Source organism: Neovison vison, chromosome X (genome assembly GCF_020171115.1).
Source record: "Neovison vison isolate M4711 chromosome X, ASM_NN_V1, whole genome shotgun sequence".
NCBI lineage: Eukaryota > Metazoa > Chordata > Mammalia > Carnivora > Mustelidae > Neogale > Neogale vison.
This window is the reverse complement of record NC_058105.1, coordinates 112,239,245-112,261,563: the sequence shown is the minus strand read 5'-3', so window position 1 is coordinate 112,261,563 and position 22,319 is coordinate 112,239,245. Positions and strand designations below refer to the sequence as shown.

The following is a 22,319-nucleotide window of genomic DNA, read 5'->3' as shown; positions in this document are numbered from 1 at the left end:
CGTGCCAGGCTCCGGCTCGACCTCTCACTTCATTTTCATGTGAATTTTCCTCGACGTCGTGTCTTCACCGTCGAGTGGGGACCGCATTGCCGGCCACCTGAGTTCTTACGCGCACAACTCACACTTGAAACCTGAATTTCGCTCGGTCAGATTCCTGCTGTGTCCTTGGCTTCCTTCACCTTTGAGAGAATCCCAAACTTGCCATAGTTGTGTCAGCAGCTTCTGTTTTGCTTTTCTCTCCATAAGAGCTCAGTGGTTTCAGTTACCTTTTCCTGAGTTTAGAAACTTGTTTCCACCCAGGAACCTTGCTGTGTTTTGGATCAATATCGCCCACTCAACAATAAAAATATGAACGGCTTACATTGGTTACCACATACCGTTGACATGATTAATCTCTTTTAGTGTCACCAGAACTCCCTGAGGTGGGTTGGAATATTCTCATTTTTCAGATGAGGGAGCAGACTGGAGTAAGCAGAGGAAATTGGGATCTTTCTCCTTCTCCTCAGGGGAATTCCCATTCTCGTGGCAAAATAGTATGGGTACTGTGATGGGTAAAGATTCAGTATATTTAGTCTACTTTCATGTATCTTTGAATATTTCCATAAGGAAAAGCTACATAAAGTCAAAATAATTAAGTACTATCAAAAATATTGAGTACTCAAAAATATTAAGTGCTAAAATAATTAAGTAATGGCAGGTGACTGGCCGATGTATCTCTTTAATTCTGACCTTTCTTCTGCATTTCATCCAGATTGACGTATCTGGCAGACATTTTTGATCTCTTCACCCTTGAACACCTCACAAGCTTCTGAGAGCTAATGGGCCTGGACCTGCGCTCCTGTCATTCCCTCCCCAAATTGCTCTTCCACTGTCTTTCCCATTGGAGCAAAGGACACCATCATATACCCTGTGTCCAAGATGGACCCAGGAGTCTTCCGGTGGCCATCTCTTCTCCGCTACCTCATAGAACCATTTCATCGCCAGGTTGTGTCAGCCGTTACCTCCAGAGCTTGTCCACATGCCATTCACTCCTCTGTCTGCACTGTCAGCCATCACCCTTGTCCTAGTGGTCATCACCCTTCGCACTGCCCTGGCCCCTTTGGTGAGCTTTCCAATCCCATGCTTCCCCCTTGCAGGGACCAGACGACCTTTGAAAATGTAAGTCACATCAGCTGCCTACTTAGAACCCTTTGATGACTTCCAATTTTCCTTAGAATAAAACACAGATTTCTCACCCAGCCTCTGGAGGCCTCGTGCGATCTGGCCTTAGTATTTGTCCGTCGTGTTCCTCGCCTCCGTCTCCCCAGCCAGACACCCTGTTCTTGTTTCCGTCTTTCTGATGCCCCACATGCTGTCCTGTTGCAGGGCTACACACACCTGCCCACACTGTGTTTGTTGGTTTTCTCTTACTGATCCTTCCTATCTCCAGCTCTAGCTTCCTTCTTTAGAGAGATGCTCCCTAACCACACAGTCAGAACTAGCTTCTCCCAGGCAAGGATTTTAGGATCAGTTTTTAGTTGCAGCACACATCATCGTTCGCAGTTGTATGTTAATTTGTGTTTAAGTGTTTACTGGCTGCCTTTCTCACTCTGATGATAATGTGAGGGCCTGTAGATCCAGTACCTAGAAGTGCTGGGCACGTAGTAGGTGATCATGAAGCCTGTGGTGAAGAACTGATTGTCATATTCACCTGCATTCTGGGAAAGTATCTCAAGGACGTCCTTCTTGTCAGCAGGTGAATTTCCTATATAGGCTTTCTATTCTTTACTGACTGCATATGGATTTTAATTCTGTTGTTGCCTTAGGAAATTCCTTACAGTCTTCTTTGCGTCAACTACCTTTTCAACTTTTGCTCATCTGCCTATGCCCTTTTGCTCCTTGTGCAGAGAGGTTATGGTTATTTGCAATCATTTGAAGATACCAAATAGTTTGGGCTTTTTCTTCTGGCTCTGAAAGCCAGTAATTTTCCAGAAGTATTTCCTTTTTTAAAAAAATATTTATTTATTTATTTATTTATTTATTTGACAGACAGATCACAAGTAGGCAGAGGGGCAGGCAGAGAGAGGAAGGGAAGCAGGCTCCCCGCTGAGCAGAGAGCCAGATGCAGGCTCGATCCCAGGACCCGGGGGTCATGACCTGTGCCGAAGGCAGAGGCCTTAACCCACAGAGCCACCCAGGCGCCCCAGTATTTCATTTCTTTGAGTCTTCCAACTATTTCTTTTACACCATAGTCTCTGTTTGTAGACCCCAACTTGTTTTTTCTTTTAACCAAATCTGAACAGGGGAAGACCCTCCCAGACTCAGTGTGTCACCAGAACGTGTGTTGCCTTTAGTCCCAGCTTGTATGAATTTGGGTAGTGTTTCCACCCCCTCGATAAATCCACAGCAGGAAAGTGGGTTAGTTGATGGGCATGGCTTCCTGTCCGTGTTCCAGCTTCTAACAGGCTTTCGCTTATTGTACCTCCTTGTGCTCTCGTGGTTATCACCTTCCTCTTGTCATCTTTGTCTTTGGTACTGGAAGCCAATGACAGTAAGTGAAACAGTTCTCCCTATGTCTGTGGTCGCCTACAGTGAGTGAATAATGGGGGAAGATGCATTTGATAGCCGGCCAGTCTGCCCTTACTTCCTGCCTCGTTGATTAACAGGGCTGTTCTCTTTCAGTGTAAATATGTAAAAAGGCAGTGGGTAGCCTAGAGGGGGTGGGGGCTGGGAGGCTAGAGTGGGCAGAGGGGATGGGGACTAGAGGGGGGCAGAGGACACAGATGGCTTTCAAGCAAGGGCAAAACTCAGGAATAAAACTTCCTGCTTCACAGTATAGCTTCTTGGGATCAAGAGCTATGAATGCCCAGTCTTCTGGCTAGTAAGGGCCTGAATTTCCACACCAGAACACAGTTGGTGTAGCAAGAACAATGTCCCTTAAAAAAAAAAAAAAGTTCTTTCTATGGTTGTTCTCTTTCGTGAAGGGAAGCCTGAGTATTCCATAGGAGGTGAAGTATGCATCTGTTTTTCTCAGTCTAACTCTATTTGCCTCAAAATTATTTCCAAGGCTATTCACAAGTTGATACTATGTTGTCTGTCAATCTCTCATTTTAATGAATTTTTATTATTTTTCTATAAGGTCATGGGACGTTTTAATGAAAAGTGAGGAGTTTTACTGGCAGACTGTAAGATCCAATTTTTCTCTTATCCCCCTTCAACAAAGAAATCTGCAGATCCTCAGAATATTCATGAATATGATTTTTTTTTTTGCTTAACATCTGCTCCCATAGCTCTGTCAGTAAGGAATTCATCATTCCCAAAGCATTCCATATGCTTTTCCACTCTGCATTTACCCATGCAATTTCCCCTGGCACAAAACCTCTTCATTTTTTGGCCTCTAGCAGCTCAAGAACAGGATGTTTCGATCCTCTTCTTGTTTTGAGCCCGAGGACACTGTGACTCCATGTTTGTTAGTACAAACATTCTAATCAGAATCATGCCAACATTGAAGAAATTTTATGAAGAACATATTTTCCCAAGCAAACTCAAATCACTTTAATTCCTTGATATCAATTTTCTATATAAGGCAGATAAAATGTTTCTAGTACTTTCATTTGTATTTGAATGCAATTATTTTCATCTGGAAAATTCTTATTCATAAAAATGTCATAATGATTTGTTTTAAAATTTGTCCAAATAAAAATTTTTATGTTTTAACCTCTTATAAGTGAGTTTACTTTTATGGCAATTAGGTCTGCCGGTTTCCTGTGTTGCAGATTCTGTGGGCCTAAATTTTGTCAAGAAAATGTGATTCTTCCAATTGTTTTCAATCACTAATAAACATAGTAGAGAGTAGTGGTGACCCACCAATACCCCCCAGCACTCACCCTTCAGTACTCAAGAATGGTAGTTGGCTCCTGAGTGCAAACACCTGCAACTCCCCACAATTCTAAGCCAATGATGTTGGAGGGTAAATACCCCAGCTTCCATAGCGTCTGGTGGGATGACTCTCAGATGTGTTCTACATGGTTTTTCTTAGTTCCCTGGGCTGTGCGGGGGAGGATCAAACCCAGTTACCGAAGGTGGAAAACTGCTTGAAGTCGTACCCTTTACTAGTTCATCCCCATCCCTGTCTTACTTCCCCTTCCCTAATTGATGATGCTTTCTGGAATGAATGACCTCTTAAGTAAATCATTTGTATTCTCATTCTCCTCTAGGAGTAAGCATCCAGGCACTCCCACCTTAAGGCTACAAATGTATAAAGGTTTGCCGTTGCTGTGTGTCATTTTTTGTGGAGTCTGACTTTTCCATGGTCAGTGTCTTTTTTTCTTTATTAGTCTCAGAGTTAAAAATTTTTTTAAGGAGTTAAAATAAGTCTTCGGCCTTTTTTTTTTTTTTTCATTCATGACAAATCTCCTGTTTTATGTTGATCATTTCTACCAGCACTAGAATCCACTTGGAGACAGATTGGATCTAGTTGCATGCTTCATGTGACCTCCTGTGCTTTTTCTGCACATCCTTTCTTGAAACCCTTATGTGTGTTCTCCACCTACAGAGATCTTAATTGCCATGACCAAGTAGAAATGCCAATCCCTCCAGGAACCTTTCCTTGATTCTCACCAACAGTAATTGTAACTTGGAGCTCCCACAGCATCCTGCTTTTCCCTCTGTTTAGCACCTTTTCTTGCCTTCAGTGATTTTGAATCGTTTCCCTACTAGACTGAGAGCAGAGTGGAGCTTGTTTGTTTTCACTTCCACCTAACTACGCTCCCACTAGCACACATTCAATAAAAGTTTGAAAGTAGGGATGCCTGGGTGGCTCAGTCAGTCAAGTGTCTGCCTTCGGCCCAAGTCATGATCTCAGGGTCCTGGGATGGAGTCCTGCATGGGTCTCCTTGCTTAGCAGGGAGTCTGCCTCTCCCTCTTTCTCTGCAGCTCCCCCTGCTAGTGCTCTGTCAGATACATAAACAAAATCTTTTTTAAAAGGTTTGAATATATATTTCTATCACAGAAGATGGAACCCTTACCAAGAAACCTCTCATACTCCACATCTAAGAATGCTGTTAATTTTTGACTAGGTTTTTTTTTAAATCTGTAATGTATACCATGCCTTTCTCACTATCGTTTTTGCCTCTATCTCTTAAATGTATTCAAATGTTAATCTTTTTGCTCTATCAATTCCCATCTTTTCTCTAAATTGTTTTGCTTTTCACATTCACTGAAATTTGATTATATAGTTTTTTTTTAATTGTTCCAGTATTTAAAGATACCGGTCATCGTTTGGAATAGCATGCTCAAGCGTGGCAAAGCATAGCTGATGAGGAATCCTTCCAAATCCATAATGAAACACCGAAATACCATTGAAAGCTACATAAACACCATGTACAGGAATTCACAGGACACACATAGCAAACAGATGTGAAAAATTAATCAATGTTCTAGAACCAAAGAAACTGAAAATACAATTTTCACCTAAATTGCTTATGATTGAATTCTTTTAGTACAGGGTGTAATAAACTCATATTCACTGCCGATGTGAGTGGGGTATGTTGTACAACTTTCCTGGAGCTTAATCTAGTACTATTTCTCAGGGACTTTAAATAGTTCATTTTTAAGTTTCATCCTTAGGAAATTACAGCAAGGAAATTATCAGAAGTTTGGACACTCTATATGCGTGCGCAAGCGTGCATACCTGCGTGTGTATAATCAAATCAAAGAACTTTAAAAATGTAGTTGTGTCTCACAATAGAGGCATCGTTAGATAAATTATGGTATAGCCATATTATGGAACACTAAACAATCACTAAAAATATTTTCAAAGAAATTTTCATGAGCTTTGAAATTGTTCCTAATAAAATTTTATGTGAAATACAGGCTACAAAACTGTGATTGTGCTGATTTCCACGAACACTCCGATCCCCTAGGGCTAGTTTTCCATTGACTCCTTATCTTCCTGGGTATGAGTCACACCCTCTTGTTTCTTTGCAGGTCTCCTAATTTTTTGTTGGAAACTTGATGTATTTTAGATAATATATGGTAGCAACTCTGAATTCCAGGTGATGTTTTTGCTATTTTCTGGTTTGTAGTGTGTTTTGTGATTTGCCTTGAGGAATTCTGCTGATTCTGTTCCCACCCATTCCCCTCTCCCCAACTAGTACTATACAGCCATTGATGTCTCTGCTCAGTTGTTTTTTTTTTTTTAATTTTTTTAAGTTTGGATTTCCGGGGATCACCCAAGTCAGCATAGCTTGTCATCAGCCAATGATTAATCAGAAGTTACACTTTAACACCTTGAGCCAATAAGGCTTCCACCCTTTGCTAAAGAATGTGTGCAGCCCGGGGAATGCATTCAAAGCCTAAGAAGTTTCCAAGCCTATTCCAGCTTTTATTCTGTGTTTGCAAGACTTCACATCCATTCAGGGACAAGAAGCTTGCTAGGGTCCTCTAAGGTCTCCCCTTCGGTGCACGCAGCCTTGTCCATGAACACAGCCTTTTGGACCACCAAGGGATAAAGTGGTCTGTCTCATTCCCAAGGTCTGTTCAATTTCTGGCTGGTCTGTCTGCCAGTCTATTGCTAAAACCAAGCACTATTGAGACTTCAGGCTGGCTGCGGTGTTGTCAGCAGTGACATGGGCTTGTTCACGCTCCAGATAAAGGCAGGCCCCCCCTAAGGGCCCTGGGAGAACCTTTGTGCCGTGTAGCTAGGGGAAGGGGAGCTGAGATGGGACTGCCCTGGCTGAAATACCACAGACTCCCATCATTACACCACTTAGAGCAGTTCTGCCCATCTCCTTGAATAAATGCGTCTCCCATTTGTTGTATGCTTTTGACCAATTTCCCGAGTCTCTATTTTTTGGGACGGGTTTGTTTAGTTTTATTGTTTTTTAGGGATAGGATCTGCTGAGCTCCTTAACTGGCCACTCCGGAAGTCCTGCTCTGTAAACCACATAAGTTGTACAGATTAATTATACAAATTCATCTTACTCCTTGGGGGAGACAGTGGGACCTTCCTTGGGTTGTCAAATCCCCAGGGTAATGTCACCTTGGCAAAATGTTGACTTCAGCCTGGAAACTAACTGGATCTGCAGGAGGAAGTCCAATTGCACAGACCAGAGCACCTGAACTAGTGGCCCTCTGAACTTGTTTTCATCCAGTTAGTTTTTAGGCAGGCTTTTTCAAGAATATTCAATGATCATATACATTTCATGAAAAAAAACAACACCACCACCAAAAAGAGCTCTGTGGCCAACATTTGGTTCGCACTAAGCTAAACAAAATCAAAAGAAGTTAACATCAGGACTTCTCAGAGCTTTTAATATGCTGTTTGTTGAGACTCTCTAGGAAAGAAAAAATATAGTGTTTTCTCAACATAATTGTGACCAACGAACACATTTTTCCTCCACAGAGAATTTCAAAGTATTAGTGATCTTTGAGATACCCTTTGGTGTGTTTTACTTGAAAATTTCCACTTGGATCAGACATACTGAGATGTTAAGGGAAGAAGTATGTTCACAACTATGAAAGCTATACGCATTAACCTTCTAAAGGGACCGGTGGTAGTGGAAATGAATGGAGGAAATCCCTCAGGGAGGTCTATTTCAGCAGACAATCAAGCTAATACAGCTGCCCCTCCTCACCAGGAGCATTTCATTGGTAACCTTCCAACTTTGTTTTTGTTTATTTTTTTAAGGAGGCCTTCCCATGTGCCTGGCTTAAGTCAGACTTTTGGAAAATAAAGACACCATCAAGGAGTACAGTTAAGGGTGAGACAGAAAAGAGTTACAAGCTGGATGTGTCAGAAGAGGCGGGCTGGGGGTGTCCACAAGGTGCTGTGGTAAGGCCAATGGCACAGTTAACCTGGACCAGGGTGTACAAGGAGACCTGACAAAGGCCGTGATGTCCAGGCTGGTTCTTGCAGGCCAAAGAAGGCGTGGCCAGGACAGGCAAAGGAGAAGAGCATGTGCAGAGGCAGAGAGGCCACAGGGAACAGTGTATTCAGGGGACTCCAAGTTGCTTACATAGCTAGAATGTGGGGTGTAGAAGACTGGACAGGTACAAAGGTAGCAACACGAAGGGTTTTGTGTGGCACCCTGCAGAGTTTGGATCTTATTCTCAGAGTGAAGGGAGATTATGAAAGGCTGTTGAATCTCAGGATGGTCTATGCTTCAGAAGCTCCCTCTGGCAGCAATGTAGAAAAGGGATCATGGAGGTAGGTCAGAAAGCCAGCTCCAGGCGGCCAGCAAGAATAATGAGGGCCTGAATGAGCCAAGATGCTGGGGCAAAGCGGACAGAGGGAGTGGTAGACCATTCCTAGGCTTCTGACTTGAATACCAGGCAATGGTACAGCCACATAACCGAGGGAACACAGGACAAGGGGCAGGTGTTTGGGAAGGAGTTAATGCATTCAGGTTTGCACTTGTTGGGTTTGAAATTCTGACAGAACGTGTACAAGATGTTCAGGAGATGGGTGGGACTCTGGGTTGAGACACAGATTTGACAGGTTTCAGGACAGAAGGTTGTTGAAGCCATAGGTGTGGAGGGCAAGGGCAAGGACTGCGTAGACTAAGCAACAGACAAAACTGGCGGGAACTGCATCTCCCTCTTCCAAACGCCTACAGCATGTGCCTGGAGCGCAGACGGCATCTGTCGTGCGCTGCAACATTTATTTAGCTTTGCGCCTGTGGGCCACAGAAAGTGTCACGCTAGATGTGAGCGTATGAAGAGAAATAAAAGATCCTTTCGTCCAAGGAGGCTATGGTGTCGTTGGGGGGAAAGAATTCTACCCAACTATTATGAAAATGAAATGAAGAGCTATGAATATGCTGAGTGTAGAAGAGGCAATTAATCCAATGGAAGATATAACCCAGGTTTCCGGAAAAGAGAGCATCTGAGTTGAGGTGGGAAAATAAGTGGATTTCGCAAGCAGGGAAGGGGAAAGAAGGCAAGTAATTTGAGGCTGGAAACTAAGAGATCACAAGAGAATGAAGTGCGCGAAGTGACAGAGAGAAAGAAGCTGGAAGGGTGGCTTGAGGCCAGGATCCAGGGAATCCTGCTGAGATTTCTCAGGAGTCCATTTTAAAGAAGGCACACACGGGCCTATGTACATCCAAGGGCCTGTGATGTAGCTAGCTTCGTTTCTGCCTATTCACTAATTTCAGAAATACATTTAAGAATGATCAATCACAATGCTAAAGGAAACCTACAAAACCACCACACTACATTTCCATTCTGCAAAACTGCGTTAGTGGAACTTTAATTACTTGGCTTCATTATAAAATTTCCACTGCATGTAAGTGTAAATAATTTCACTCTAATGCACTCATTTGAATCTGTGGCTGAAAGCATTGGTAGAAATCCCATTTTTGTGGCACTTCCTTGGCACACTGAAGGAAAACAAAATGTATACTGTTAATCAAGTCCTGAGTGACTCTGAAAGTGATGGGTTGCATAAAGATAGCAAATAATAAGAGAAAAATCTACTTTAAAGATTAAAAATATTTTATTTAAACTTTTCTTCATAAACACTTTTAACATTTTTTTTTCAATTTAAAAACAGAATGGATAGCATAAACATGTTTGAATAGATTATATTCACGGCTTGGGAAAAATTACCTGACAAAAATGTAAAGGCTTTCAAAACAGGTATAAAAGGCAAACCTTAAATTATTCTAAGATTTTTAAATCGGCCCTAGGATTATTTGACTACTGGCCCAAAATGTACCTAAAGGTCAAAATATTTTTCTATAGACAAAGGATGCCCGAGAGGTAGAGGGCATATACAAGTTAGGTAGAAAACAACCTCTCTGACCACCTCACTGTAACTCTCCTTCAGAAAGCGAACACCTAATCCTTACTGACACACTGATAGATAAGGTTTTTAATGCAGTTGTTCCCAAAGATGTAAAAAGAAAATCCAAGAATATCGAGGGGGAACAAAGCAAGCTGATGGCATTCTCTCGGTGTAGCTCACGTAACACCGAAGTTACACGGGTACATGTACTAAAAGGCTAGGACTTCCACGAGCTTACTGATTCCAGTCTATGTCTATTGAATATTTGACTTTATAAACTCTCAATAAACTAATTTTTCAGGACTTTCATTTTTAAGATAAATCTCTTTTTAGAAGATATTTATTCCCAAACCAACTCTAATCTGATTGAACAAACATATGATCCCTAAAAATGTTCAGAGTACAAAAAAAAAATCAAAAATGTGTAATAGGCAAAAAAGAAAAATGGCACTAGCAGTTTTACTGCCATATAGCCCTCAGTTATATCTAATTTACACTATTATCTATGTTGTGTTTTACTTCAGTCTAAAACTTTAAATTATGTATTCTCAAAAGAGCTAGTCTTTTCTGAGATAGCTTATAAACTGAAATATCAATTTATATTATAAACTGAAATGTTATGACCTACAACCACATATACATATATAAAAATAGTCCCACTGAACGTTTGACATGTTTAGATTATGCAGCTCAAATAATTTGTTATAAAATATTTTAAAGCTTAGTTTCATGTAATTAAGACAAAACTCTCCATTTTTACCACTTCTCCTCACACAAATGTGTGTGTCCTTTACTATGACTCGAGCAGGCTTCCCAGAATGAGGTGTCCAAAGGTGCTGCTTTAGAAAAGATAAGTGAAGGGCTCAGTCAATATTTCACAAATTAGAGTAACACGCACACAGAGCAGAGGAATGAGGACACACAGAATGCTGTCTCAAGAAAAGCTAATAGTTCTATTAATTAAGCTTTGCTTTTTTAAAAACCAGTAGTATTTCTTCCAATATAAAACCTTCAATGTGAGAATCTTGAATTTTATGAAATGGCTGTAGTGCAAGGATTTTCTTTAAACAGACTAAAATCGAAACTGAGAGGATCAAAGATATGGAGAACAAACATTTCTAATTAAGATGTAATTAATGAAAATCGGCTATTTTTGTAAAGTCTGCCGTTTAAAATGTAAAGTGAAAACACACAAGGATCACAACAGTTATACTGTATAGTTTCCAATCTGACTGAATTTAAAAAAAAAAAAAACTATTTTGAGCACATACAATGTATATTAACAAAAATGGTTCCAAATGAAGCACACAACAAATAAACTTGAAAAAAATTCTATGGAAAAATTTTCCATAGTTTAGTATAACAAAAATAAATCTCTTTCAACAATTAAACCACAATTTTAAAAGGGAATGTAAGTTAATCATGGATTTAAAATAACCTATATTAGCACTACATATAAACAGGTGAGTTTTCTCAATACATTCAGAACCCAAGCAATAGCAACTATTCTTAAAGCTCAAAACTGATTACAGCTAACATCAGGTCAGACATGACTTATGTGTGAAGCTGAACCCAGAGTTAGTTCAAGTTAAGATTTCAGAAATTTTCTAAAATGTGAACTTTGATCTTGGTCTTGTGTCTTGAGAATGGAGACCAAGAATATGCAACTGTTTGCCCAGACTTTACCCTCACTAGGGCTATGAAGTCATACCTAAGCAATTAAAGAGAACCACCACTGGTGTGTGAAGTATAAAAGCCTGATGGGGTCCCCTGTCTCGGTTTTTTCCAGCAAAAGACAACGATGAGGAAAATAATGAAGACGTTATTATTGTTATTTTTCTTTAAAGCAAGACAGCACACACACAAAACATTAAACCAACTAATGTATTAGAAAAAGAATTAAATGGCTAACCTAATGCCTAACTTTCAAAGTAAAATGATTAAAAATGCTTTTTAAAAGGTAGAAAAAGACTTTTACTCATATTACTATGGCAAACAAGATATTGAATTCCGTTTTTAGAAAGTGAAAGTAAATGACAGAACCACTTAATAAAAATTTAAGTCTCATATACAAAAGAATATCATTAACTTGATTTCTAAAACCAATGCCAATGTTTCTCTTTCTCAAAAACTACTTGTGTACCTGACTGTTTCTTAAACTCAAATGTCTCCGGTTTTGGAGTTTTAAAATCAGGTGTTCTTTTCATAGTTATCTAATCGCAAAAAAAAAAAAACCAAAAAAAAACAAAAAACAACCAAAAAACCCAAAAGTCTTCACATTTCCGTGACTTCACCCTTCCATTTTGTGTTCAGTGGTGGCAGCAGCAAAAAAAAAAAAAAAAAAAAAAAAAAAAAAAAAAAAAAAAAAAGTGAAACTAGAAAATTTATACAACAGCCATAGAAGAAGGCATTGCAATATTGCACCAATATCCTAAGACCTGGCAAGTTTTGCCAGTGTAGAACTAGTCTGTATCAGATATAGACTCTACTCAGGAGAAAATGGCATCCATGTGAATGATCCACTCCCTGGTTATTCTTGCTTAATCTTGTTCTTCCTTCTGAGTTTAAAGAGTTGAAAGGTGCGCGGCTAATCCTACAACACTTACTATAAATGCTTTTAAACAGTTATTCTTGATCTGTTCTGAACTTTGAGGTTACTATCCTTCATGCTAGTAGCTTTCAGTAAATAAAACAAAGGCTGGGGGCTTACATCCCCGGTGCCACTAAGTATTCTGTACTAAATAAACAAGTAGATATGACCAGTAAGATTATAATTCTGTTTCTTACCTCTACGTCAAAAATGAGCTCAAATTTTCCACGAGTTGCTACTTTCCATTCAATAACAGACGCAGCAGCCTTACTGAGTGTAAAGAATGGGAGTTGCACTTACTTTTAAGGGGCCTCTATTTAGGAGTCTGGTATGACCTAAATGCTCTTTAAAAGTGCTTGCACGCCGCAAGGCCCGGGCTGCGTCTACCACTCCGATTCTCACTAAAAACAGGGTAACGTTAAACAGACTGCAAAGAAAAACATTTTCAAAAAGAAGACATACATTGAATAAGGAACACTAACGTTTACTTTTGAAAAGAAAATATAAAATGTTAGTTTTCAGAAATCCATACATGTTTCAGGAATACACGGAGTTCCAATATTACTGAATCAGTATGGACTGAAGATAGGCTACTTTGATACCAATGAGGACTCCAGTTATTTTAACTTTCTAAAAATGTTAATACACGAAAAGACGTTACATCTAAAATTCAACAAGTATGGCAAACTGTGTGTGCAAGTGCACTAGCTTAAAAATATAGAATCCTAACCACGCATAAAAGGAGATGTGCCTTATATGTTCGTAAGATGTATGCAAGTATGGATATGCTTTCACTAACACAATGCAGATAAGAGAAGGCAGCTTAGAAATAGTGTTTTGAATATAAAAAAGTTAACTTTGTAGAAAATTTATATTTTTGCATTTTCAGCAAATAGCCATGCAAAAAGGTCAAGAGTTTTAAACTTAAATTATAAAACCAAAAGGTCTAACAGACTGTAATACACTGAAACGTTCCAAAAGATTTCAGATTGAGATAGGAACCGAAATTACATCCAGTGACACTTATCAGGTCTTCTCTTAGAAGATGCAGGACTCCTACGCTGACATCTGAAAGAAATGTTTAAAGCATAAAATCAACTTCCCAGATAAGTGGATCACTCTATTAAACTGCTTCTGGAAGTAGTTTCAAGAGCTAGCGCTTAGAATGAACTTATTGCATGAGTTTGAGGCCACTAAAAAGAAAAAAAAAAACGGATGCTAGCACAGAATGAAAAATTTTTTACGATATTAGACCAATGGCTTTGATAGTAAAACTGGTGAGGTTTTTCTTCACTTTTTTTAATTAACTACTTTGTCACAAACAAATCTTTTGTTTGGCTTTTTTTAAAGGGAGAAAGATGTCATTAGTTGCAACGCCTGACCTCGTCCAGTATATATTCCGGGAAGTGCAGGTTGCACACTTGTAAACCATCCAGCTTGCAGGGCATCCGCGGGTACTCATCTTCCTTCCACTTGTTTTCTTCTGGATCAAAAGTAAGGATGGAATCGCTGTAATGACCGTTGTAGCAAAGGCCTCCGAGAACCATTATTTGTTTGTCCAGCACAGTCACACCGTGGCCACTTCTGCCAATTGGCATGGATGCCAAGATGGTCCACTGATCAGTCTCTGGGTTGTACACTTCTGTGGAAGGGCATCCCTGAGACTCAAAAGAGGCCCTCAAGATCACACAGACACCACCGAAGACGTAAAGCTTGCCGTTGTAAGAAATCATCTTGTGAAAGCATCTTGCGTAATTCATCTTGCTCTTATTCTCCCAACAGTTGGTAACCACTTGCGTTCTTCTGGTCCGCTGTTCTATGGTCCCTTCTTTACTGGGGTCGAACACGCACACTTGTTTGGAGGTGGAAGATGAGGTGATTCCACCGGTGATAAACAACTTGTTGTTGAGCACTGTCCCTTCATGTCCGTATTTGTTAACTGGATAAGGATCCACGAATTCCCATTTATCATTGGTGATGTCGTATCTCTCGGTTGAATAGAAAGTCTCATCTCTGGTTCTGCCAGCTACGGCGTAAATAAACTTCCCAATAACACCAACTGCAAACTCTGAACGTGGCACTGACATGTCTGCCATCCGGAGCCAAGAGTTCTGCCTCGGGTCATACCTGAACACTTTGGAAGAAGCATGGAATTCGCCATCTGGGCCCAGTTCTTCCCCGCCCAACAAGAACACGAAGTTATTGACGATAGCAAGGCAGTCCGGGCGCAGAGGAACCTGCGGGCCCTCCAGCTCCCACCAGACTCTTGGCTTCTTTAAGAGAAGGATTTTACTGTTAACCATGCTATGTCCAATCATTCCTCGGAATACTGTAGTTTGGGGTTTGGCAGAGCGGATGCGGCTGGATTTCATGTCCAACAAAGGCTGCTGGTGAACGTTCTGAAAGTAATTCAATGCTTGGTCAACTTCATAGCGCAGCTGTCGGGAGTATCTATAAAATTCGGATGTCTTAACCTAAGAATACAAGTAAAATAATTTAACCAAAAGAAAGAACATCAATGGCAAAAAAAAAAAAAAATATCAAAGCCAACTAAGGAGACTAGTGTATGATCTAAGGCTTGCTGTACTAAAACTGCTTTTCTTGTTAAGATCACATACTTTTTTTAAACAAAGCTATTATATATTTGTTTTTATAATAATCTATGCACAGTCCCAAGTCTTTCAAAGTAAACAAGCTATTTTCCAGGCACAAGCTAAATTCCTCTAGCAAAATGTACTAATCATCTATGCTATGTCAGGCCCTGGGATATAAGTGGTGATTATGAGGACAGACAGAGGTTTCACAGTAGAGGGAGTCACGGCCATGGTTTCCTTAACCACAAGGAACACTGTAAGAGCAACCATGACTGAATAACTTGGGTAATCAAGTTAGTGAGTTAGTAAAAATTTTAGAAGACACAAAATTTTCAGTAGGTTTTTGCTATAAAGACTTGGTTGGATATCAGCAACTCCTACAACCATCAAGCAGGTGACAAGGTCCAATTTTTTTCCTTTTTGTTTTTGGAGCTGGAACTACCTCATTGTGAGGATTTTCTTTTTTAACCAAGATCTTATGAAGCACTTTAAAGTACTGTGCTAAGTTCCATAGGGAGACAAAAATGTCAAGTATAAGATGGGGTCTGTTTCCTCAAAGAACTTCGAATATGTTTGGGGAAATGAAAATAGACACAGATTTGCCAACAAGCGAACGAGGCGGTTGACGGTTGGGAATGAGAGCGCACAGCCCATCTTTGAGTGCTGCAGATGTGAAGACAGGGAACATACCAAACCGGCCCAAAACACGGGCTGCCTCGTGGAAGAGGTAGGAAGCTGGACAACCACGAAGAAAAAGCCCGTGTCATAATGACAAGGATGAGATGAGAGTCTCCCACGTCAAGGGGAAAATCAGATATCGAGAGAGAAAATGGGCACAAGTGCATGACTGACGTGAAGTAGGGACAGGTTACAAAAGCGAGGACTCTGACTGATCGGAGAATTTAGACTTGAGGTGCTCTGGAGAGTGCTGTCAACTAAGGGACACGGGAGAGGCATTCCACTTCACTGGTGATCCATCTGAACTGCTGAGAGGACACGGACATGGCGAGGTCCAGGCACCCGTGGGGGATCCAGGGGGACTGCTTTGGAGGGAGCCAGCACCAGGCATTTACTTAGGAGCTTCTTTTCCTACCTCTGCCCTTTTTCCTCCCTCTTCCCTATCTTTCTCATTCATTCCCCACCTCGGTCCAAAGAAAGTCTGAAACAGAAAGGACCACAAATGTGTTTTAGGTATTTTGGTAACTGTCTTTCAATATAATTGGCTTCCTTTGTAATCCCAATCACTGAACTTTATGGCTTTAATATCATTATTCTGAGAAGGGGTCCTTCCGTGGGTTTCACCAGGGTAGCGAAAGAGTAAACAGCACAAAAAAAGGTTGAGAATTCCTTGTCTTACTGCGTAAAAGAGACAAAATGGGTATCAATACTTCACTGAGGCCTTACATGTAATATCTCAAGTTAAATTATTCCTCCCATAAGAGAGTAACAATCATCACTATTTTTCTGAAAAAAAAAATGAGGATCAATTATAAGATGAAAAAACTGAGGTGTAGACCCTTAAGTGACGTGCCCAAATTGTTTACCTGACTAAAACTGATAGAGCAGGAATCTGAAACTTGCACCAGGGCAGTCTTGCTCCAAAGCTACTTCCAAGAGGTTACTGCACAGCTTCCACTACTCACTAGAAAACTCTTTAAATGACAAACTCATTTATTAAAACACTTAACATACATGTTCAACAAGTTCTCCTAATGACCCTTCTCAAAGAAAAGATAGTATAATGGTTCTTGAAACAAAGAATTAATTGCGTGGATCACAATGACTGGACATCCAACCCCACTCTTCCCAGCAAAACACCTAATGTAGAAGAGATCAAATAATGAATGGTGAAGAAGTAATTTCAATAAACAGTCTAATAATAAAAAATATAGATCTGAAGTCTCATCCTCTACTTTTGCTTCACATATAAAAACGTACAGAACAAAGGAAATGAAGTGAGCTTCAATCACTTAGGAGAAACAATGGAAACCTATATCGCCATCATCACCGAGTGTTTATTAACATGGAACGATGTTCACAATAGATTCAGTTTTTAAAAAAAAGCAATTGTACACTGGTAGCTCAACTGAATAAGATTTTGTGTATGCCTACTTGCGTTAATAATGATTATCTCTGAAACTTCACAAACATCTCTGCATTCTTTTTTATGTATCATATTTATAAACAAAGAGAGTCTTGCCATTTAAAAACCGGGTCTCTTAAAACCATCAAATACACATTTGCTTAGGAAAAACGAGCATCTTTTTGTCTTTCCATTTCTTCTATGAATTGCCTAATGGTGTATCTCACCCATTTTTCCTCACCTTTTTCTTAATTGCAAGAGCTAAAAGGCAATACCCTGGAAATCAACAAGAAACATAAACCTCAAATTAAATATTTAAGTGCCTACTGTGCACAGCCAGTGGCCTGAGAGCTACACAGGTTGGGAAGTAACAGAATCCCTTCCAGCAATGTAATTAAGCACCACGTCAAGCTGCCCAGGATAGCCGATTAAGAATCCAGTAGAGAAAATATCCAACCTTGGCACTCAGGAGTTGTGGGATCTTGGGCAAGTAACTCAACATCCTTATAGCCATTTCCTCATCTGTATTACTGGGAAAACAATACTAGTACCTATGGCTCATAACCCTAAGGCAGGAGACAAGCAAGATCATCTATGTGAAAAGGAGACTATGGTACCTGTCATGTGGCAATGTACAACGAACAGCCATTCTTAGCTACCATCACTGACCAGTGGACATCTGTAAAAGTGTCCGCTTAAGTCAGTGCGTCTAATGATGTACTTTTGGTCTGCATAAAAATTCAGTCTTTCCAAAGTAAGAGGAGAAAGGAGAGAAACTGTTACTCTGGACCTAATTCTCCTCAATAAAACATGATTGGTAAGGAGGAGGAAGCTTTACAGAAAGCAGCCATGTCATTTGGAAATCGAGAAGGGAAGGGGAATGTTGCACATATTGGATAGGCAGATTTCAAGTTTTTTAAAGGAAAATTAGGATCAATTCCAAGATCGGAAACTGTGTAAAGAAGCTCAAGAAGGCTTGGAGGCTCTCAAAAGCATAATGCTGACTGCATAATTGCAAAACACACTGATGAGGGGAAGAAAAGGGGAAAGTATCTAAAAAATCTGATGTGCTGCACAGAGAACTTTCTGGAATTCAGATGTTAAAAAACCACTGACAACAGATGGTAAAAAAAAACAACCCACAAAAAACAAGTATTACAAAGGGTGAAATGGAGCTGTAAGCATATTGTAAACGAGGCTAAAGCCTCAGGATGAACTGTGACTTTACAAAGCGCCAGATAATGAATAAATGGCGTCTTGGAGGTTAGAGTAAAAAGAAGTAGAGGCAAAAGGGAAGCCCCTCCTGGATGGGGTGGTTAATGTAATAGTAACAAAGACAAATAGCCTTCTCCTATTTTATTTCCATTCTTGGCTAAGGATGTTTTCTTCTTTCTAATCTGAAGATCAAACACAATGACTAAGAAGAAACTTAAATCCAAGATGGCTGAGAAAAAAAAAAAGAAAAACTAGATAGATATTCTCATTAAATTCAAGTCATTTGATCTCAAAAATCACATCCTGGGATCCTGAGAGGCTTCACAGATAAGACTGTTTAATTGCTTTTCGTAATCTGTGTGGAATCATGAATGGGAAAGTACTAGAAGCCAGACTTCCAAACTACGGACTGGTTAGCCTGAGGCTGATCTGTATTGTTAAAAAACATCGCGATAAGAAAGCGCTACACGCTGGGAGGCAGCATGGACTCACCCAGCAATGCCAAACCTTGACCACTTCCAGTTGAATGAGGATGTAACAGAACTGGCAGAGAATGAGAGAACCTATGAATGTGGCAAAGTAATCAACAAGTCCAATGATAAAGAGAAACACCAGGGACCCATGAACCACATAAAACTTCAGAAATACTTGTGTTAATGCATTCCGGGAGCGGGGGGGTGGGGGCGCAGTAAAGTGAGAGGGTGGGAAGTCCACAGCTTTTGTCAAATACTCCAGGGATCCATAAACTCCATTGGAAAGCTATAACTGACTACCCTCAATACAGACTAACAATGTGATAGGGGAGAGGAAAATCATGGACTGAATTAAAACAGACAATCCCATCCTCTCCATTTGGTGAAACCACAGCTAAGAGGGCTGAGTTCCATCACTACAATTTAGACATCACAAAGCGGACCACATCCCAGACAGCAAAGGGATCCAAACCATATGAAAAAATGGTAAAACTGACAAGGAATGTTTAAACTCAAGAGAAAACTCGCGAGAAAGATGGCAACCGTTTTCGGGACCAGTCAGTGGAAGTTAGAAGGAAGATTTGGGGGCCAGCATAGGGAAAAGCTTTCTAATTAGAACTGTCAAGATAATGGATGTTCATTACATTATTTTAGGAGCACAGAAACCAGGGCAACTCAAATATCTCACAAATAAGACACTGGTTGGCTGAACTCTCGTATGCAGTCTTTACCATATGCAGTCATTAAAAAGGAGGAGGTTAATCCACACGCATGAACACAGCTGTTCAAATGTCAAGTGATAAAAACTGCAGAAGAGTATAACATTCTCAAAAAATAAAAATGGACTCTTTTACACAGCTGGCAGTATATTCAGAGGAAAACATATGTATACACATACAACATGCAGTTGCCCCTTTTTGGGTTCTATATAGGTCTGTACTTGGCTTTTTTTTTTTTTTTTAACAAGGACTATGGTAAGAAGGGTATGGGTACCTATTCTCCCCGAGTCAGGACTGCCACCTCTGGAGTCAGCATTCCTGCCAGTGGAGGTAATCCAGGTGGGACCACGTATCAGGAGTGCCATGGAGGGGTCCTGGTGTCACATGAGGATGAGGCACCACGGCCTGTGTGATAGATAGCCTTCCAAATTCCAAACCCAGGCTCTTACAGATTCCATCAAACTGAGTCAGCTTAACTACTTCTTCTAGTCATTCTCCTGTCTCATTTTCTACCCAACCTTTGGGTCCCTTTGTCCTTTTCTCCCTCCATCCATTCTGTTGTCTTCCTTTGAAACTCCAGCTCCAAAGAGTTTAAAAAGTCACTTCAACTCTGTTAAAATCCACATCACAGCTACATATCTTTATCCAGCCTGTTCTACCTGTAGGCCCCCAATAATGGAAGCTGTGTCTTTGAGATAGTAGGTTATACCCAAGAACATCTTCTAACCAAAGAAATTTAGCTCCTCCTCTCTGTCACAACTCAAAGTTCTAGATCTACCTTGCCCCTTTCCCAGGGCTACAATTTTCCTCTGAAACCAAATAATACAAATAAGCATAATTATAATTAGTTTCTTCTTTCATCAAAGAAATGGGGAATTAATGCCTCTTTGATAATCCTGGACAAAGTAATTACAGATACTCTGCTTTAAAACAAAAGGTGGAGGGCTGTATGAATGGAGTCATTTGAATGCATTAACAAAGGGAGCTATCAAAAAAGAAACATGTGGCTTATCATTAAGCATTTCTCCCATCATTCACTCCCCACCTAACAGTTTATCTGTAGATCAGGTGCTTCCAAAAGCAAGATATGGGGGAAAATGACATTTCTTTCATGTTCTAAAGAACTTTCCTTATCCTTTCATAGGATTAAAAAAAGCTGTCTTAATACTTAGAATATATTCAATATTACTTTTCTTACTTTGATACTTAAAAACTGCATTACAAAAAAGCATCTTCTCTTATACTGAATACAAAATTAAATTTGTTACCTCTCAAAAACAGTGATCTGAAAATCCTAAATTGGCCATTTCTTCCTCTGATCTTTTAATGTAATTGTGTATGTGCATATAAAGGAGAAAATGTGAGAAATTATTAAATTGGAATGTGGTTCCTATAAATATATATTCAGGTGAAGAAATAATAGCTAGACATTACCACTGGCCAAAAATTCCATGTTTCTCCCTCCACTGTCAAAATGTTACATCATCCATTCATTAAATTTTTATCTTGTAAAGGTAATTCATATATTTTGAGAATTTTGAGAATTAAAACAGAACTGGCGATGTAACTAAAACAGCCATTTCCACAGAGCTTACTACTTTTGTTTGATTAAAAATCTGCAATTTAAAAAATCTACTAAAACTGGCTCAGCCAGTAAAGCATGTGACTCTTGATCTCAGAGTCGTAAGTTCCTGCCCCACACTGAGTGGAGAAATTACTGAAAAATAAAATATTTAAGAAAAAATAGCTGGCTACAGTCTAAAATTATTTTAGGCCTTCAGCCAGCCAATTTAAGATATTATCAGCTATTTCACCTTTCAAAATGTTTTTTTTCAAATGCCCAATATACTTAAACAAAACCTCATGCCTTTTATTAGTTTATCCATCAGTGGGGGGTGGGAAGTGCCACTGGGGACCGGAATAATCCCCAAACTAAAGATCCCAGATCTTAGGCTTGACACAGTCCCCAAGTCACTGTGATTATGGACAAGCCTCTGGTTTAGATATTTTCTCCTTATAAAAAGAATCAGTTGCATGAAGATACCTAAGGCCCTTCCTATATCCCAAAATGTTAACCTAATTTTCAGAATGATGAGTATAAGGTGTCATGTGGAAGACAGGCCTGGCTATCAGTTTTATAATCCCCTCTCCATAATTCAATCTGTTCAAAAGAAATATCCAGAAACAAAGCATCTACTAAAACATATTATACCTCTGGGAACCACAGCTACATTTAATATTATTTTGATATTCAGCAAAACGTGGAGCAGTCTTTATGTGCTGTATTACAAAAGCATCTACCCTAGTATGAGAAGTCTCTTTATAAAATCATGCTCAGAACTGAAGCTTATACTGATATATGTTAAAATCATCACCAAAAAAGCTAGGTGCAAAATACCTTTAATTAATCCCTTTGTCCTGAAAAACTGAGTTAACGACCAAGGATAAGGCTATAAAAAAAAATCAGTTCCTGCTAAGCACAAATCCTCTCAGTAATACTGTAATTGCAGTCAAATACCAAGCGGTAAAGACAAATTTTAGTAAGGATTTACCTAACTCTTTTTTTTTTTTAAGATTTTATTTATTTATTTGAGAGAGAGACAGTGAGAGAGAACATGAGCGAGGAGAAGGTCAGATGGAGAAGCAGACTTCCCATGGAGCTGGGAGCCCGATGTGGGACTCGATCCTGGGACTCCAGGATCATGACCTGAGCCGAAGGCAGTCGTCCAACCAACTGAGCCACCCAGGCGCCCCAGGATTTACCTCTTATTCAAGCAGGCAACCGAACAAAACTTCCCAAGTCGAGAAACCAGTGTAAGTGGGGGGTGAGGGAGAGGCCTCTCCTCAACGTAATATTCCCTCTAATACAAGTTTCA

General features: G+C 39.9%; 1 protein-coding gene across 2 annotated transcripts in view; it reads right to left on the bottom strand.

The window, feature by feature from the left end:
* Window positions 1–12,126: 12,126 nt before the first annotated feature.
* KLHL15 (kelch like family member 15) overlaps window positions 12,127–22,319 on the bottom strand; it is a 32,248-nt gene continuing 22,055 nt past the window's right edge. The window contains exons 3-4 of one of the 2 annotated variants that reach the window (XM_044235920.1): window positions 13,742–14,833; window positions 12,127–13,427 (exon numbers count right to left, since the gene is read on the bottom strand). In XM_044235920.1, the coding sequence (XP_044091855.1) occupies window positions 13,416–13,427; window positions 13,742–14,833 (1,104 nt within the window). In that variant the 3' untranslated portion in view covers window positions 12,127–13,415. Of the gene's footprint in view, window positions 13,428–13,616; window positions 14,834–22,319 lie in introns of those variants that run through there. The other variant, XM_044235919.1, reaches the window with a different exon arrangement.